The 15,494-nt window shown below is 43.3% G+C and overlaps 1 protein-coding gene across 3 annotated transcripts; it reads left to right on the top strand.

Annotated features, from left to right (window-relative positions):
* Nucleotides 1-1,270: 1,270 nt before the first annotated feature.
* On the top strand, nt 1,271-11,977 carry HAO2 (hydroxyacid oxidase 2). 3 transcript variants are annotated; one of them, XM_021548895.3, is made up of 8 exons: nt 1,271-1,400; nt 3,049-3,191; nt 3,951-4,102; nt 4,851-5,134; nt 5,512-5,727; nt 7,454-7,612; nt 9,939-10,008; nt 11,689-11,977. In XM_021548895.3, exons 2-8 carry the CDS (start codon nt 3,061-3,063, stop codon nt 11,742-11,744), a joined length of 1,068 nt encoding a protein of 355 aa, XP_021404570.3. In that variant the 5' UTR covers nt 1,271-1,400; nt 3,049-3,060; the 3' UTR covers nt 11,745-11,977. The 3 variants fall into 3 exon arrangements, with proteins under 3 accessions (XP_021404570.3, XP_085448169.1, XP_021404571.3); XM_085592043.1 differs by having other exon boundaries at nt 5,055-5,134; XM_021548896.3 differs by lacking the exon at nt 7,454-7,612.
* The last annotated feature ends 3,517 nt before the right edge of the window (nt 11,978-15,494 follow it).

Below are 15,494 nucleotides of genomic sequence, written 5' to 3' on the forward strand. Positions count from 1 at the left end.
CCATAGTGCCTTGAAGACCAGCAAGTACTGGGTTGTTTTTGTTGCTTTTACCAACCTGGATTGATATATATGACCCAAACCTGACATCTAGTGGAGGAAGAACGAGGGCAGGGCTTTCCTTGCCTTCCCGGGGATGCACTGGGCTGTGAGCACACACTTTGCTCTTCTCTTCAGAAGTGACCTGCAGTCTGTCTGTCCCACGGCTCATCCTGGGCAGGGAAGCGAACCAAGGAGTCTGTGGGCATTTCAGCTAATTGTGCACACCTTGTCATGTTCATATCCACAGCTATCCATGCCAGAAGCCAGTTCCACAGTGCTGTCAGCAGATAATGAGCTTTGGAGGCTGAATTCAAAGAAGATTCAAAACACAGTAGTAGAGACGATCGTGTCTGATTGAATTTGGGCAGGGTCCTGTGAATGCATCTGAAAGAAAGAAGAGGTGTTCACTACAGCTGCGCAGATGGTGTCAGTGACCTACAATTTCTGCTGTCACAAATGTCAGGTCTGCACTCCTGGACCAGACCAGCCAGTTCAATGGTAGCTCATGAGGCTGCAGATCTGTTTAGCTTCCAGCTCTTTCCCACCACAATAGCTCATTCACTGGCCCATCTGGGCTGCTTGGGCTGCGAGGCCAACAATACTTTGGGGAAGTTTTAACAAGTTTCTGCACCTGCCACTATAATATCTCATTTCTCAGTTAGCAAAAATCAAAACTTCAGGCTCTCATACTTGCACAGAAATGTTGAAGGCATGAACCCTAAAGGCTAAAAGAAGCTAAAAGCCAAATAAAATTCTCCAGTGCTTATTTTTCATATCTTAGAAATTTAAATCAATATCATAAATTTGTTGGTACCTCTGTCCTGATGAGAGCACTTACAGGCTATTAAAAATGGCAGAAGACAAAGGGTATTTTAGTTGCTTTTACACTGCAGGAAGCAAAAAACATCTCCCATGTGCTAGGAAAGGGTCCAGGCTTTGTAGCTGGGAGTTGTACCTACTCAAATTGTCTGTGAATTCTCATTTTGGAAGGATGAAGCAGTGAGTTACAAACAGTTTAGAGGTTCATTAAATCCCCTGAAATACTGTTGCTTGCCTAAGTGAATGCACAGCCATTGGCCACTGCCAAAGAACTTGGCTACAAGGCTCTGTCCCAAGCAATCACAATGCTGATGAGGTGATGCATTTTTCAGGAGGGATTTTTAATCTCCTGATAGCAAAACAAAGTTAGTGTTATACAAACAGTACAAAGTTTACCTCAGGATTGAGCTTTAATCTCTGGTGGTTGCTTATTGACTGCAGAAGAAACAGAAGCTACTCAGTGAAAAGACCTCCTCAAAATCCTGTTGCTGGGAAACTTGAAGAGAGGCTCTCACCCCCTTCAGCTTTCCCTGAAACCTAAAGTAAGTCTGAACTGAGGTCTGAATTGGAAGACAGGACTGAGCCTGGGTTGTTTAAAATTCTTGTTTATTCTGCCATGAGTGGACTTGGTTTATCTTATTGTGCTTGATGATGTTGACCTTTCTAAAAGTTAGAAAAGCAGAAATTGTGATAGATGGTTTAAAAGATATCACAGTGTATGTATAAAGACTTGTGCTATCAGCAGAATTCTTGAAGTCAAGAAAGCAGGCTTGGGATACTTGTACCCCCTGGTACCTAATGCCTGTCAGAGCAGACAGAACAATACTGAAGAAATCAGTTGCATTTCTTCTTCCTCTTCCAATGAGTTACTCACCTTGGGCTATTTACTAGCAGAGAATTTTGAGTTCTTATTTTCAAATGTAAACACAGGTACTTCAGTCAGTGAGAAGCAGGGTGCCTGCAGTTTGACAGATTGTTTCTGTGTACATAACCTGTGTGTTTATCTGTACCAAAAGTGACCAACATGGGACACATGGGGCTGATTTTGGTGAAGCTTTCAACCCTTGCTAATCTGGGGTGGGAGGTTAATCCTGAAAATTAGGATATTTACTTTTTCCTGTACATTTTTTAGAGAAGTCAGACCGAGCCACAGCTGTTTTAAAATTTTATGTTTCCACATATCTTTCTAAATACTTATTTTAATCAGGACTGCAGCAGTGATTGCAACAAACAATTTAGAAAATTGACTTTGCCTGTGTTTTGTACATGTTTCTGCACACACAGGCATGGTTTGCTAAAACATTGATTTGCATAGCTTTCAGTTCTTGCTTCTTCAAAAGTATGTAAGTGCAGGCATTTTCTGGACAGCATTTATGTTGGTTTGATTAGACATCTGGGTCACACAGCTTCACTTCCATTCCTGAAAGGCTGAGGTTAGTTCTCAGAAACATGTTTCATATTGTGGAATTTGTTTTTCGCCAGTGTTTTCTCATGGTTTGTCCAAATTCTCTATGTTCCTTTTATAGTGTACATCAGTGCTCCAGCATGTAACGCAAACACCCAGAAGATATTTGTTACAGAAGAGAAAGGAAAACCTGTAGAAAATGCTTTGTTTTTTGCCACAGCACTGGCCTTGACAGTGACTTGTTCTCAGGGTCTGGACATAGTTTTACTGTGTGGTCATGCTGGAGCAGGTTACATGTAAACTCTGTATTTACTTGTTTCCAGATTTCATGATCTTGAATTCCATCACTGTGCTCCATAACGAATCGTTCAGTCACGGTGCCGTCCTTAGGGGCAGTCTAACAAATTATGTTCTGGGACAACCTTTAAGAAGAATTAGTGGAACAAATAAGGCAGCTTGTTTTAAGATGGAATTTATGACAGAATTGCACAACTGAAATAGCAGAGGACCTAAAATGTCCTCCTCAGGCTGCTGTTTAAAACAGAATGAAGAGAGGCACAGAGATGCAAGCGTCCTCCTGCTCTCATGGCTGCATCTGCAAGTTTTCTTCCTACTGGGGTAGAGGATTCATAGATCAGTGTGCAAGATAGACTGAGACAATGCTCAGCAGCTCTTCTATAAAACAGATGGATCCAAGCTTTGCATTCAGTGACATAAGAGTCCCTGGAAGAGAGAGTGACAGATCAGGGATCTAATTTCTGCTCCATGTTATTCTTTTCTTCAAGGTTCCCTCAACAATGTCTATGGTGTGTCTGTCTGACTTCGAAGATTATGCTAAGAAGTATTTACCCAAGATTGCTTGGGATTATTTTGCAGCTGGAGCAGATGACTGTACCACACGAGATGAAAACATCCTGGCATATAAAAGGTGGTGTGAGAAGGAAATGAAGGGGGTACTGGGACCTTTTAAATTGTTTTTGTGCAAGTATTTGGATTTGACAGGCAAAGACATCTAAAACCTTGTCTTTCCAGGGGGCTCCCAAGTTAAATGCAAAACCTGAGCAACATGCACTGTGTACTCTGATGCCAGACTGAGTATGACACGGGTTGTATGAGGCTTTAGGGATGCTGAGGGTACAGGCAGGTGCAAGGATAGGGCAGGATAGGGTACAGTGTGCTATGGAGTGTGTGGCATTACAGGAAAGGGCATGAGCAGCTCTAATAGACTGAGTTGCAAGACAGAGCTCCTGGTGAACAGCAGGAAGCCTATGTGCAGGTAGGGTGGGATCTGGGGAGCATGCTGCAGAGCCTGAGAGGCAGGCACACTGTACAGTGAGGACAGACACATGAATGGTGATGTGGAAGGACCCAGCCTGCCTGCAAGTAAAAGGAACCTGGGGGAGGGCAGGGGGAGAGCAAGACATGGTGAGCTGAGGCAGGAGATGCAGAAATCATGTACTGTGACTGGTAAAACAGGACAAATGAAAAGTGGAAGTGACTTGACCTCTAAAAGCTAACAGAAAGGACAAAGAGCCTTTGTTGTATTTTCTTTTATTATAATTTTTATTTGGTATTTTCTTCATTGGGTCAGATTCCTACTTTGCAGTTGGTGAACAAATTGGTTTCCATGAAATTCCAGAAAACTCTTGAACATCTACTATCCTGAAAGGTTCTTTTTGCCTTACAGAATTCGTTTCCGGCCACGGATGCTGCGGGACGTATCTGTGGTGGACATCAGGACTAAAATCCTGGGTTCTGAAATCGGCTTTCCTGTAGGAATTGCTCCTACAGGCTTCCACCAGCTAGCATGGCCTGATGGAGAGAAAAGCACAGCCAGAGGTACTCTTCTGCTCTGGTGCCATGTAGCACCAAAAGCGGGGTTGTAGGAAAGCCTCAAGAAGCTGTTAGGATGACTTGAAGTGTGACTGAGAAAAATTTTCAGGCTTAAGGGGGCAAAATCCATTCCTATTTTCTGACACCCTGCATAGGAAACTGTATAGATGCTGCTCTTCTTCTCTAGCTACCAACATAAAAAAATCAGCCCCATGGAGTCTGCTGCAAACTGAAGACAAGGGCAGTGGACACATTTCTGACTCATACCAAAAACCACATAAGGTTTTCAGTCCTGGGGGCTCTAGGTGGTTTGCACAAGTGGTGGATGGGACTCAGACTGTGAATGCCTTGTTACTGGTTAAGAGATACTCCCTTTTCACAAATTCTGTGGAGAGTTTGGAGACCTGACCCCTAGAAATGCTTTTCCTTCTGTGTACGCTGAGTAGATCTAACAGCACATTCCCAAGAGGACTCAGTCATAAAGATAAAACTCACACTTTTTCTAAAAATGTAGCTGCAAAATGAAAGCACGGCTTTCATTTAATTACCTCTCCCTTTTCTGCTTTCTTAACCATGGACTAGCAGGAGCGCATGGTAAATACACTGTCATTGTTAATCCCGGGACATAGCTGTAGGATGCACACAAAACCAGGAGTTGGGGTGGTCTCTGCAAACTGTGCATGCTTTTGTATCTCACGTCTGGCAAGACCCTTCAGATGCCCTTGTTTCTGACTCCCTCCCAATGCCTCCCAAGCGGCCAGAGCAATGAACATCTGCTACATTGCCAGCACCTACTCCACCTGCACGCTGGAGGAGATCTCCGCGGCTGCGCCCGGCGGTCTCCGCTGGTTCCAGCTCTACATCCACCGCAACAGGGCAGCTTCCCAGCAGCTGGTCCAACGGGCGGAGGCCTTGGGCTTCCAGGCCCTCGTCCTCACCGCGGATCTGCCCTACACAGGCAAGAGACGCGACGATGTCCGCAATGGCTTCCGCCTTCCTCCCCACATGAAAGTGAAGAACTTGGAACGAGCCTTTGAGGTTTGTAAAATGAGCCCGTCCTGTCATTCACTGCTCTGGCATGTACCACATGAGAGAAAAACCACTGGGTAACTGCTGCCCTGGCATTTGCTGTAGTGGGGTGTATCTTCTCCCCTGCTGGTTCTGCAGCATCCTGGCTTGATCTCCTGCCAGACTGGGTTCTGTCTTCAAAACCCCCACCCAGCTGCCTTAGAGGCACTGATCTCCACCCCATTGTAATTATTCTCCTCCAGAGACATGTGACATTTCTGGAGCTGATGAACATGTCTGTTGGCAAGTTTGATTAATCTGTTTTAGGGCAAGGAAAGACACCAAGGGACCTGTGTATTGTTGCAGCCTGGATGAGTTTTCCTTTTGCTGCTCCATTTTGACTGTAGGGAGATGACTGGTCTGAGTATGGACTGCCACCCAACAGCTTGGATCCTTCAGTCACCTGGAATGACATCTACTGGCTACGGAGCCTGACACGCCTGCCCATTATCATCAAAGGCATCTTGACAAGAGAAGATGCAGAGCTGGCAGTGAAACACGGAGTTCAGGGAATCATTGTGTCCAACCATGGTGGGAGGCAACTGGATGAAGGACCTGCCACAGTAAGTGAGAATGGATGAAAATGGATGTGCCACATTTTCCCCATTTATGGTCTGCATGTTTGCATTAACCTGGGTATCTCTATGCCCAGGTTTGTGCGTACACTTCTGGTGGACTTGAGTTTGTCCAGTGGCCATGGATGTGTGCAGAGATACTTTAGCTTTAAACTGGTGAGATCCATGCCTCGGCATGGGGGCTACCCACTGAACTATTTCCTCAGCTTCTTGGGTGGGTTCTGAAAGTACTACAGAACCCGCTTAAGTGCAGAAAAACTACTGGCCTAAGTCAGGGAGAGTTCCTGCCCGTGCCTCCGTCAGCTGGTGCAGCACACTCAAACTCTTTGCGCACTGCAGCAAAAAGAAAACAAAGCTCTGGAACCAAAATTGTACAAATGAGAGCATAATGTATTCTCATTGTTCACATCTGTCAAAACATGCAAGACAATGCAGCTAGATTTAGTGAGAGGTCTGCTTGCGTATTTACAGGCTCAAGTCTAAATGGGAATTTATTGACTTACATGAGCCAGAAAAAGGATAACTTATCTGGAGAAAATTTCCCCTGCTTTTAAATTTGTACAAAGAAATCATGCATTGTTTGGACATGTATGTATTTCACTGGCTTAATTTGGCTTCTGTCAGTTTTTCCAATTGCTCTTATTTTACAGTTCTGCATTGCACAGTATCTTACGAACTTACTTTTCTCAGTTTTCTTTTGTTAAATAAAAATAGGTACCAGGGAATTCTATTCTATGTCAAGACTGACAATAAGAAAAAAATTAATAAAGTCAGTGCTAAAGGCATAATAACAGAAATGACATCCACATTAAACTGTTCTTCTACATTAAAAGCTGTTTTGCATAGACAGACAAGGCAGTAGATACCTAGTTGGGCTCTGCTATTTTTCTGGTGCCAAGCCTGGCTCTTGCTGAGTTAGTCTTAGAAAATTTCAGCCTGAAGGTTTTCAGTTTGAAATTCAGAAAAAAAAAAAATTAAAAGAAGGCAAAATGGTGTAAGACAGTGCAGAAAAGAGCCTTTTGGATTTGCTCTGAAGGAGAATCAGTTATGTCCAGTGCATTGTCCTGCCCTGGTTGTACTGCCTTTGGTGCCTGAGCCAGCATCTCTGCGTGGTACTGCCCTGCAATAACATCTGAGGCTTACTCCATGCTGAACTCTATAGAAAAGACCTTAGGGGAATCAGGAGACTTAACCTGGAGGAAATGACTGACTGTACTACATAGCAAATTAAACAGATGCTTCAGAGGAAGGAACTCAACAAGTGGTCACCAGGATTAAGTTGAAATGTAAGCCTAGGTAGTTTGAGCAGTAGAAGTCTGACATCAGCCTTTTTTGCAAACAGTATTATTCATCATTGTCTCAAATAAAAGTAAAATATTGATGACAGTTATTCCCATTGAGATTTATATTTAAAATCTTTCATAAATCTATTGAAAATGTTATTTTTTCACTAATCAAAAGAGATAGCAAAGAATATCAGTATAAGCAAAGCACTGGAAAATGGTATTAAGTATCTGGAAAGCAGAACAGGGAGCTGTACATTATCTGCAGCTCATGGTGCTGAGCTATTTGTGATGCATTGCCACAAATGATGTTTCATTTTGAGAGGGTCTCCTACTAAAGCACCGCATCCCTGCCTGTCTCTTTGGAATATATCCTCATTCTCTTGGAACCAAAAGCTGCCCTCAAGGTGAGACTGGCTACTTCTTTGCAGATTGATGCTCTGGTTGAGGTTGTGGAGGCAGTACGAGACAGAGTGGAAGTTTATGTAGACGGTGGGATACGAAAAGGGAGTGACGTGTTAAAAGCACTGGCGCTGGGAGCAAAATGCGTCTTCATCGGAAGACCAGCGCTGTGGGGCCTGGCTTACAAGGTAAGTAAGGAGCTCTGAGCCCATATAGCTGCTTCTCACACTGTCCAGCAGTCCTGCAACTGAAGTCACAGAGTTTTCACTGGTGTCGGAATCTGAGGTATCGATGATTCCGAGATTGTAAAAAGTCTCTGTCTTTCTGCCCCGTTGCCAAAGAAGAAGCCATAATTTGTCTGTGCTGTTTTCAAGGTTGTTTATTCTTGCTTATCTCTAACATGTTCTGCTGCCCTGCCGCAGGTCTGTCCTGCAGGGCAGCGTGTGGGGCCCTGCCCTCAGTGGGATGTTACAAACATTAAATACCAGAAACTACCTGTGCTGTATTTACAATAATGTGCCAATATCTGTCACCTACGTTGAACAGTGTGTCCCCAGCCTAAACCAACAGAAAAATGCCAACACTACAGTGAAACATGGAGGGCATGAAGAAGGAGAAAAAGGACAAGACACACCCAATTTCCTCCATCTTGTGCCCTTTGGACCCCTAATCTAGAATCCTAAAATTTTACTTTTGCACCCGTGCCACACTTAATTATCATTTATCTCAAACACTCAGAGCTTGTAATTCATCCTGTAAGATTGAAAACTCTTTTCCATGGACAGAGATCAGAGACAGTGTCTCTGGGGGCTCTGTCCAGGGGGGTTCCTGACCCCCTGCCAGGGTCCCAGGCCTTCCAGGGCAGTCAGAGGGAAGATCTGGATTCCCACAAACTGGTGGAGAATATATTTTTTAATTTTTGCTGAATTTGAAGTGGAATCATCCCAAATTGAATGAAACCCTGGCATTTCCTCTGATTTAAAAATACCACTGAATTTGACAATTTCCTGGGATTTAGAACAATGGGATTTTGAAGGTGATAACATTGTTTTGTGGGACCTTATTTCTTGTTGTTGCAATTTGGTGCTAAAATACTTTAGGACTCAAGATCATCAGTGCTTTTGAAAACTGGAGCTGGGTTTATTTGCCAGAAAGATTAGTCTTTCAGCAAATAGTTGGGAACAATACATGGTTTTGGTAGAACAGTTTCACAGCAGTGCTATGAATTCTTCAGAAATACATAGAGAACTCCATCCCACAGATGGCTGAAACATTTTGGACCAGGCTGAACAAAACTGTGTCCTGGAGATGCCTGGGTTTTCCACTGCTATTTCAGTCCCAGCTTTACTGCTTCTCAACTCTGAGCATATTTCTATGATCCAAAGTAATGAATTAGGCCTCTGATGCAGGAGGTAAACATAATATAATTAAAATTAAAATATTACTATACCAGTTGGAGTTTGTTGCTAATTTTTTGATTTTTACACTCTGGATGGAATATTTCAAAACTTTTCTGTAGAAGAAGAACTTCTTTTTTATGGTCTAGACACATTGCCTTTCTTTTAAATGGCACTCCTGTCCAGTGGTGTGATTGCTGTGAATTTCAGTAGCAAAGCTTTGATCAAGAAATCACCTGAATTTCCCCCCCAAACAACCCTGTAAGAGTTGGCAGTACTATTTCTTCTGCCAGTAAACAACAAAAGGCTTAAGATGAAAAAAGTGACCCTGTGAGTTGTTTGCACTTTTTCCACAGTGGAAACAGAAAGCAGATGGGATTTTGGGGGTTTCAATTGTGCTTTGGTGTTACATTCCATAGAGTATTCCTAAATATATATCTCAGTGGCATTACCAAAGCATACAATAGAGGAAGGGCATAAACAAGTGCTAACATTGTCTGCACCCAAAGCATTCATTATTGCAAGACATTAAAAGAAAATTTAAGAGAAAAAAGAATTTTAATCCTCCAGTATTTCATAGGAAAATCAAAATCTTCTGTACATTTTATTGGCTTTTGAGCTTCTTGGTGCCACTTACACAGAGAAAACACATAGTCTACTATTTTTAAAGATTCCAGTATTTGATGTAAACTACAAGTTTGCTGTCCAGTATTTGAGTAAACTACAGTTTCTGGAGTGGTAACATATATAAAACTCTCAATACTTCATTAAAACCTGTCATCATTGTAAGGCTTGACATTTTAAATGGCAAGCCCATTGGTGGGGGAAAACTGAAAGCTAAAAAAAAAAAAGAACCGGCTACAAATGTCAGAAGTGAAAAACAGCTTTGTTTTCTTTCCCTGTTCAGATGTATCCCAAAAGGAAAAGCATCTAAATTAATCTGTGATGAACTGAGCACATCCATCATATAATTTTAATCATTCATCTGCATGAGAGACTGGAATTGGGACTTGGCACAGACTTAAGGGACTATCCCAGCTCTCAGGGTTCAGGCATCCTGCAGCACTGCTCTGTGCCAGTGCTCCATTTACCCTGACTGCTTTCTCTGTTGCTGCAGGGTGAAGAAGGTCTTCAGGATGTCTTGAGAATTCTTCAGGATGAGTTTCGCTTGTCTATGGCCTTAGCTGGTAAGTACTTTGTTTGTAATGAGTGTTACAGATGTTTATGCATGCAAGTCCTGTAAAATCAGGAGTGTGATTGTCATGAAAAGGGAATCCATAGAAGCTTTGATAGTTTTAGTTGCTATACTTGAGATTCTCTGCTTCCTGTGAAACCATGTGGCATTCCAGGTGTCACAGCAATAAAGGGAGTAGGTTAGAGCAGCTTTGTGACCCAAGTAAAGAGATGCAGAAATGCTAAGTACAGCCAAGCAAAACTTGGAATTTCTGTTCTCCTGGGAAGGAGAGAATAAGTTTTTCAGTATTTAATTAGTGTTTATCAAGGTAAAATGCAACTGATCTTTTCTTCCGCATTAAGGGTTCATTAAAAATGGATGCAGAAGTTTTCTCTGTGTATTAAAGAATACAGTCTGTGTAGGTGATTACACATGTTTTAAAAGCCTTTGTGTCCCCCCCACCTTTTACTCTCACTCTGCATTTCTCACTACTGCTCCCAGCTGTAGCTGCCCTGACTGACCCTCTCACCAAACAGCAAATTTGCAGAGCCCAGTTTTACACTTGAACAAGAGGGTTATGGCACTAGAACAGGCTCCCCAGGGCAGTGGTCACAGCACCAAGCCTGACAGAGTTCAAGAAGCATTTGGACAATGCTCTCAGACACAGGGTGTGATTCTTGGGGTGTCCTTTTCAGGGCCAGGAGTTGGGCTGGATGATCCCTGTGGGTTCCTTCCAAAGCAGGATATTCTATATATTATGACATGTAGAACTAAAGTGGATAGCAACACCGACTGGGAGACTGGAGCTGAAATCCCTCTGGCCATAGCATGGTTTTATGGGTTACTTTTTCAACCAGTGAAAATTCCTGGGTTTTTTCCCCAGCAGACTATTACAGTTCTTTTCATGCAAAAGGGCACAGGATTCAGCAAGAATAGCAGGTGGGGATGCTTTTGCTGAGGCTGTGAAATTCATTGAATGATACAATCTTTTAGGTTGGAAAAGACATTCAAGGTCAACAAGTCCAACCGTTAATGCAACACTGCCAATTCCACCATGAGACCATATCCCTTAGTGCCATATCTATGTGTCTTTTAAACACATTCAGAGCTGGTGACTCAACCACTTCCTTGGCAGCCTATTCCAGTGATTGATTACAATTTCTGTGAATAAATTCTTCCTAATACCCAGTTTAAACCTTGCCTGAACAGAGGATTCAAGGTGCAGCCTCACCAGCGCCCAGAGCAGGGGGACAATCACTGGCCTGGTCCTGCTGCCCACACCATTGCTGACACAGGCCAGGATACCCACCTGGGTACACAGCTGGCTCATGTTCAGCCAGCTGTCACCCAGCACCCCTATTCCACCCATATTTATCCAAAGTAAATGGCAATGCAAATCTTCACCTCTGGCCATTTGGCACAGCAACCCCTGTCTTTTCTCTGTGTTTTTCTGATGACTTTACTGGATCAGATTGCACCCTACTCAGCTTGTTATAAAAATATTTTTTTTCATGTTTCTGACTCTTCTTGAGGGGGGACTCTGGTGCTGAACCTCAAGGCTGAAGATGCCATTGGGGAGTGGAGATACCAACTATTCCAATCTGGCTCGTACAAGACTGGGGTTTAGAGCAGGGGGGACTTACAGGCTTGATCCACAGACCTTTGTCTCTCACCAGTGTTTCATTTATTGCAGGCTGTGCCAGCGTCTCAGAGATTGGCCAGCACCTGGTTCAGTTCTCAAGGCTGTGATCAGCCTCCTGCCATGCCCACCAAACAGAGGCGGGTGAAGCTAAGGTCCCAGCCAGACTGAAGATGGAAAAGGAGGTGCAATAAGTATCTGATAAGACTTTCTGGAAACTTCTGATGATATTAGGAAAGGCTCTGTGTTAGCAAAGGCTGCTCTCTGCTTTTATTGAGACCAATGAATTCCATAACAGTTTGGGTAATTGTTACTTATCTGAATACATTTTCTTTAAACTGGCTGTTTCACAGCATTACTTATGTTCTTCCTCCAAAGTTCTGCTACACTGCAGAGCCAGACATGGAAAACCCTGTGCCTTGCTTTTTCCACTTGTCATGCCAAGTCTCACTGCAGCCCAATCCACCCACCTCTCCTGCTCTGGGACAGTAAGTGTTGTGGCTGCTGTCTTCCATCCAGGCTTTTCCTGGGTGTATTCATTAAAAAAAATTAGAAACTTATTCATTAAAAAAATAGAAACAAGATGAATCAGCTGCCAGGCACTCCAGCTACTCTTTGCAAGTGGGGGCAGTTCTTGCCCACTGCTTCTAAATGCAAAGCAGTGAAGGGATGGAGCAGGGTACCACTTGTGGGGAAAGAGCCAGCTCTTTTTTCCAGTGGTGCAACCCCTCTGCCTCACCCTGCTTTGGAGCCAGCAGATACCCTGATACCCATTTCCCTGGCATGTGCAGGGGGGGCCATGCTACCAAAAGGTGACCTTTTGCATAAAGCGTACTTTAAATTGGCCCAAAGGAGGCAGAAGGAAGAAACTCACCCTGTTAGCTTACTCTGTTTAGACTTCAGTTTCTCTCAGAGATAACAGTGTCTGCAGTGATGTTCCAGAGGCCTTCACATGGAGGCCTTCCTCTCTGTTCCAGTAACAATAAACCTTGTCAACAGACTGACAGCCTGGCAGATAAGACTTGGGAATTACAGCACATCACACAAGTTGATGGATTTCAAGGATGCACAAGAAGAGAATGAGACAACTGGGAGTGCTCAGTCCTGCAAAGGCTAAAGGCAAGGAGGGGGAGGGGGGATCACATCACTGCCTTTTACTACTCATTTGGAGAAGATCCAGGCCAACTTCTTGGATGTGTGCAGTAAAAGGGTGAAAGGCAATGGGCACAAATTGCAATTAGGAAAATTCCAGGCAGAAATCAGTGGGAGAAAAAAACACACCATGAGGGCAGTCAGACACTGCAACATAGGGTTTGTGAAACCTCCATTGTTAGAGATCTTCAGAGCTTGCCTAGGCAAGGTCCAGGACAACCTCTCTGACACTGCTGTGAGAAGAGGTGAGCACAGAGATCTCCAGAGGCTGCCTTTAATCTGAATGGTAGGAGGATATCACAGAGTCACAAAATAGGAGCTGCACATGAGATCTGTACCCTGCCATTCCACCGTGCTGCCATGACCAGCTACATGGAGCTGCAGGGGCAGCACATGCATCTCTGTGAAAGGCTGCAAGAAAGCATTTTCTGAGTGAAGAACAAAGATATTTGGTGAGTGAACTTAAAGATAGAGGTCACAGGGTTCAATCAGGGTGAGAGACTATTTAACAAGCCCAGTTTTCCCAAAATATTGAAAGTTGTCTATGGTCTGGGTTAGGCCTAAGCCAATACATACCAAAGTTTCATGCCCCATTGTCTGCACCAAGTTCTGCTTTATGTACTTGATGTCTGCTACACATTCAAGCAAGGTTGAATCTTACCAAAAAACTGTCCTTGAAGATTGTAAACATGTAGCTTAAGGACCAATCAAACCCTGCTGCTTCCCAGCATCCCTGGAGGATGGGACAGAGATACAGCCTACTTGCAAAGTAGTTCATCTACAAAATGCATCCAAACAAACATTTTTTGGCATATGATGCAAATTTCTCCAGCCTTTAAATATATGAGTCACTCATCAATTTCACCTGAGGAAATAGAGTTCTTCCTAAAACAAAAGGGAAAGGAGACTAAATGTTTGTTTCTAGTTAATTGCCCAAATCATGTGCTGTCTAATATGGCAAAGACTACTGCAAGAAGCCTTTTTGATCTTGGAGATAATGTCAGAAATGTTTACAATCTCCATTCTACTGGAAGAATTTTGGTATTTCTGAAAAAGGAGATATTATCTTTGTCAGGTTTGAAGACAAGAAACACTGAGGTCTCTTAAGGTGATTTTCTTCATACTTTGATTGAAGTGTTTTACAACTCTTCTCCACTATGAGAAGTTGCATTTATTCAGAGTCCAGTACAGGACAGTTGTCCACAAGTTAATTATTTAAATATTTTCCTCTCTTGTCAATGTATAACTAGAAGAGAGGGAAATGTTTCCAGGAGGGAACAGTGCCTCCCATGCTGAAGGGCAGAAGTTTTCCTTGAGTAAATCTACATTTCAAAGTCCAGCCTCTCTCCCAGCATACCAGCTTACAGGCATACAGTGGTAGAGAAACACATTAATTTTGTTAATTTTTCACATGAGAAGAAACATGGAATTTTGTGTGTGTGTGTGTGTGTGTGTGTGTGTGTGTGTGTGTGTGTGTGTTTGGTCACAATTACTCTATATTTAGAAATCAAAAGCTCCAGCTAAATAATGAGTATGCTTTTTCTACTTTTGCTTTTCCCTGCTTCAGTTCTCATAGATCTGGGCAACAGGCCAGACTTCAGAAACCTTTTCCTGAATTAAAATCCTTTCTGGACAAATAGATCTGTTCTTCCTTTCTTAATTCAGGATACCCTGATTGATAGCAAAATCAGTTTACCCAATTCCATAATTAAACAGCATTGCCCTCTGTTAAAGTACCTTTTATCCTATAAAACTTCCATGCCCATTCCAATACCATGATACAGTTTTTTTCCTAATGCTGCTGGGAATTTTCCCTTCACTATTTCTCTTTCTGTCTCCTCATCTCCCCTACACTCCTTCCCAATCCATTTTTCCTCTTGTGACAAGGTTAAGAAAATGCATTCTCTAACACCTGCCAGTCATTGCCCCAAAATATCTGTCACAGTGGGCACAAGTAAAATCAGAGGAGCAACTGTTTCTGGGCCAGGCTGGAATGGGACATGGTTCATTGCACATATACTAAGCTATCCCCTTAGTCCATGTATAGCATTTCTCCAACACTCATCAGAACTCACAAGCTCTGATTTTCTAAAATGATGCTCTTAGTAATGCAGTCCGTTCCACAGCAAAATACCAGATTGTGCTGGCTTCCTTTTACAATGAAGTCAAAGAGAAGGAAGACATCAACATGGCTAAAAAATGACCATGCCTTGACACAGCTTGATAAACTTTCCAAATTCTGCTCAATTATGTTTTAGTCTGCAAGTCCTGTGCAATAACTCTGAATTTCATCAGAGCTGGGGTCTGGTGGATTTTGGCTTTGTTGCTCATTGGCGCCGTCCTGGGGTGTGCAGCCCATTCCAGCATCTGCCTCCACATCCTTTGGGGAACACCAGAGCCAGTCCTGTCTGCACAGGAGGAGCTGGCCTGCCACTCAGCAACCCCAGCAGCAATGTCACCATGCACTAAGAGGTGAAAATTGTCTCTAGGTGAGACTGCAGGAAGGAGCAGTAGGTCTGAGCTGGAGTTGAGCAAATTGCTGCTGTCTGACCACTGACATTCACGCACAGCAATTCAGAAGAAGGCTGCTATGCAGTGATGTGTAAAATTCCCTCAAACTAAGCTAAGCATTTGTCTGAGTACTACCTAAGAAGACAAAGCACAGTAGCAGTAAATCTCCCTGCAGTCCCCTATGAAGCACTCATGTT

Source organism: Lonchura striata, chromosome 1 (assembly GCF_050655825.1).
Source record: "Lonchura striata isolate lonStrDom1 chromosome 1, ASM5065582v1, whole genome shotgun sequence".
NCBI classification, from domain to species: Eukaryota; Metazoa; Chordata; class Aves; order Passeriformes; family Estrildidae; genus Lonchura; species Lonchura striata.

Bases quoted from the DNA above. Each gene is read 5' to 3' on its own strand.
- HAO2 (XM_021548895.3), top strand. From the start codon at position 3,061: ATGTCTATGGTGTGTCTGTCTGACTTCGAAGATTATGCTAAGAAGTAT. The intron at 4,103-4,850 runs GTACTCTTCTGC...ATGCCTCCCAAG, and splicing joins AGAGAAAAGCACAGCCAGAG to CGGCCAGAGCAATGAACATC. The intron at 7,613-9,938 runs GTAAGTAAGGAG...CTGTTGCTGCAG, and splicing joins TGTGGGGCCTGGCTTACAAG to GGTGAAGAAGGTCTTCAGGA.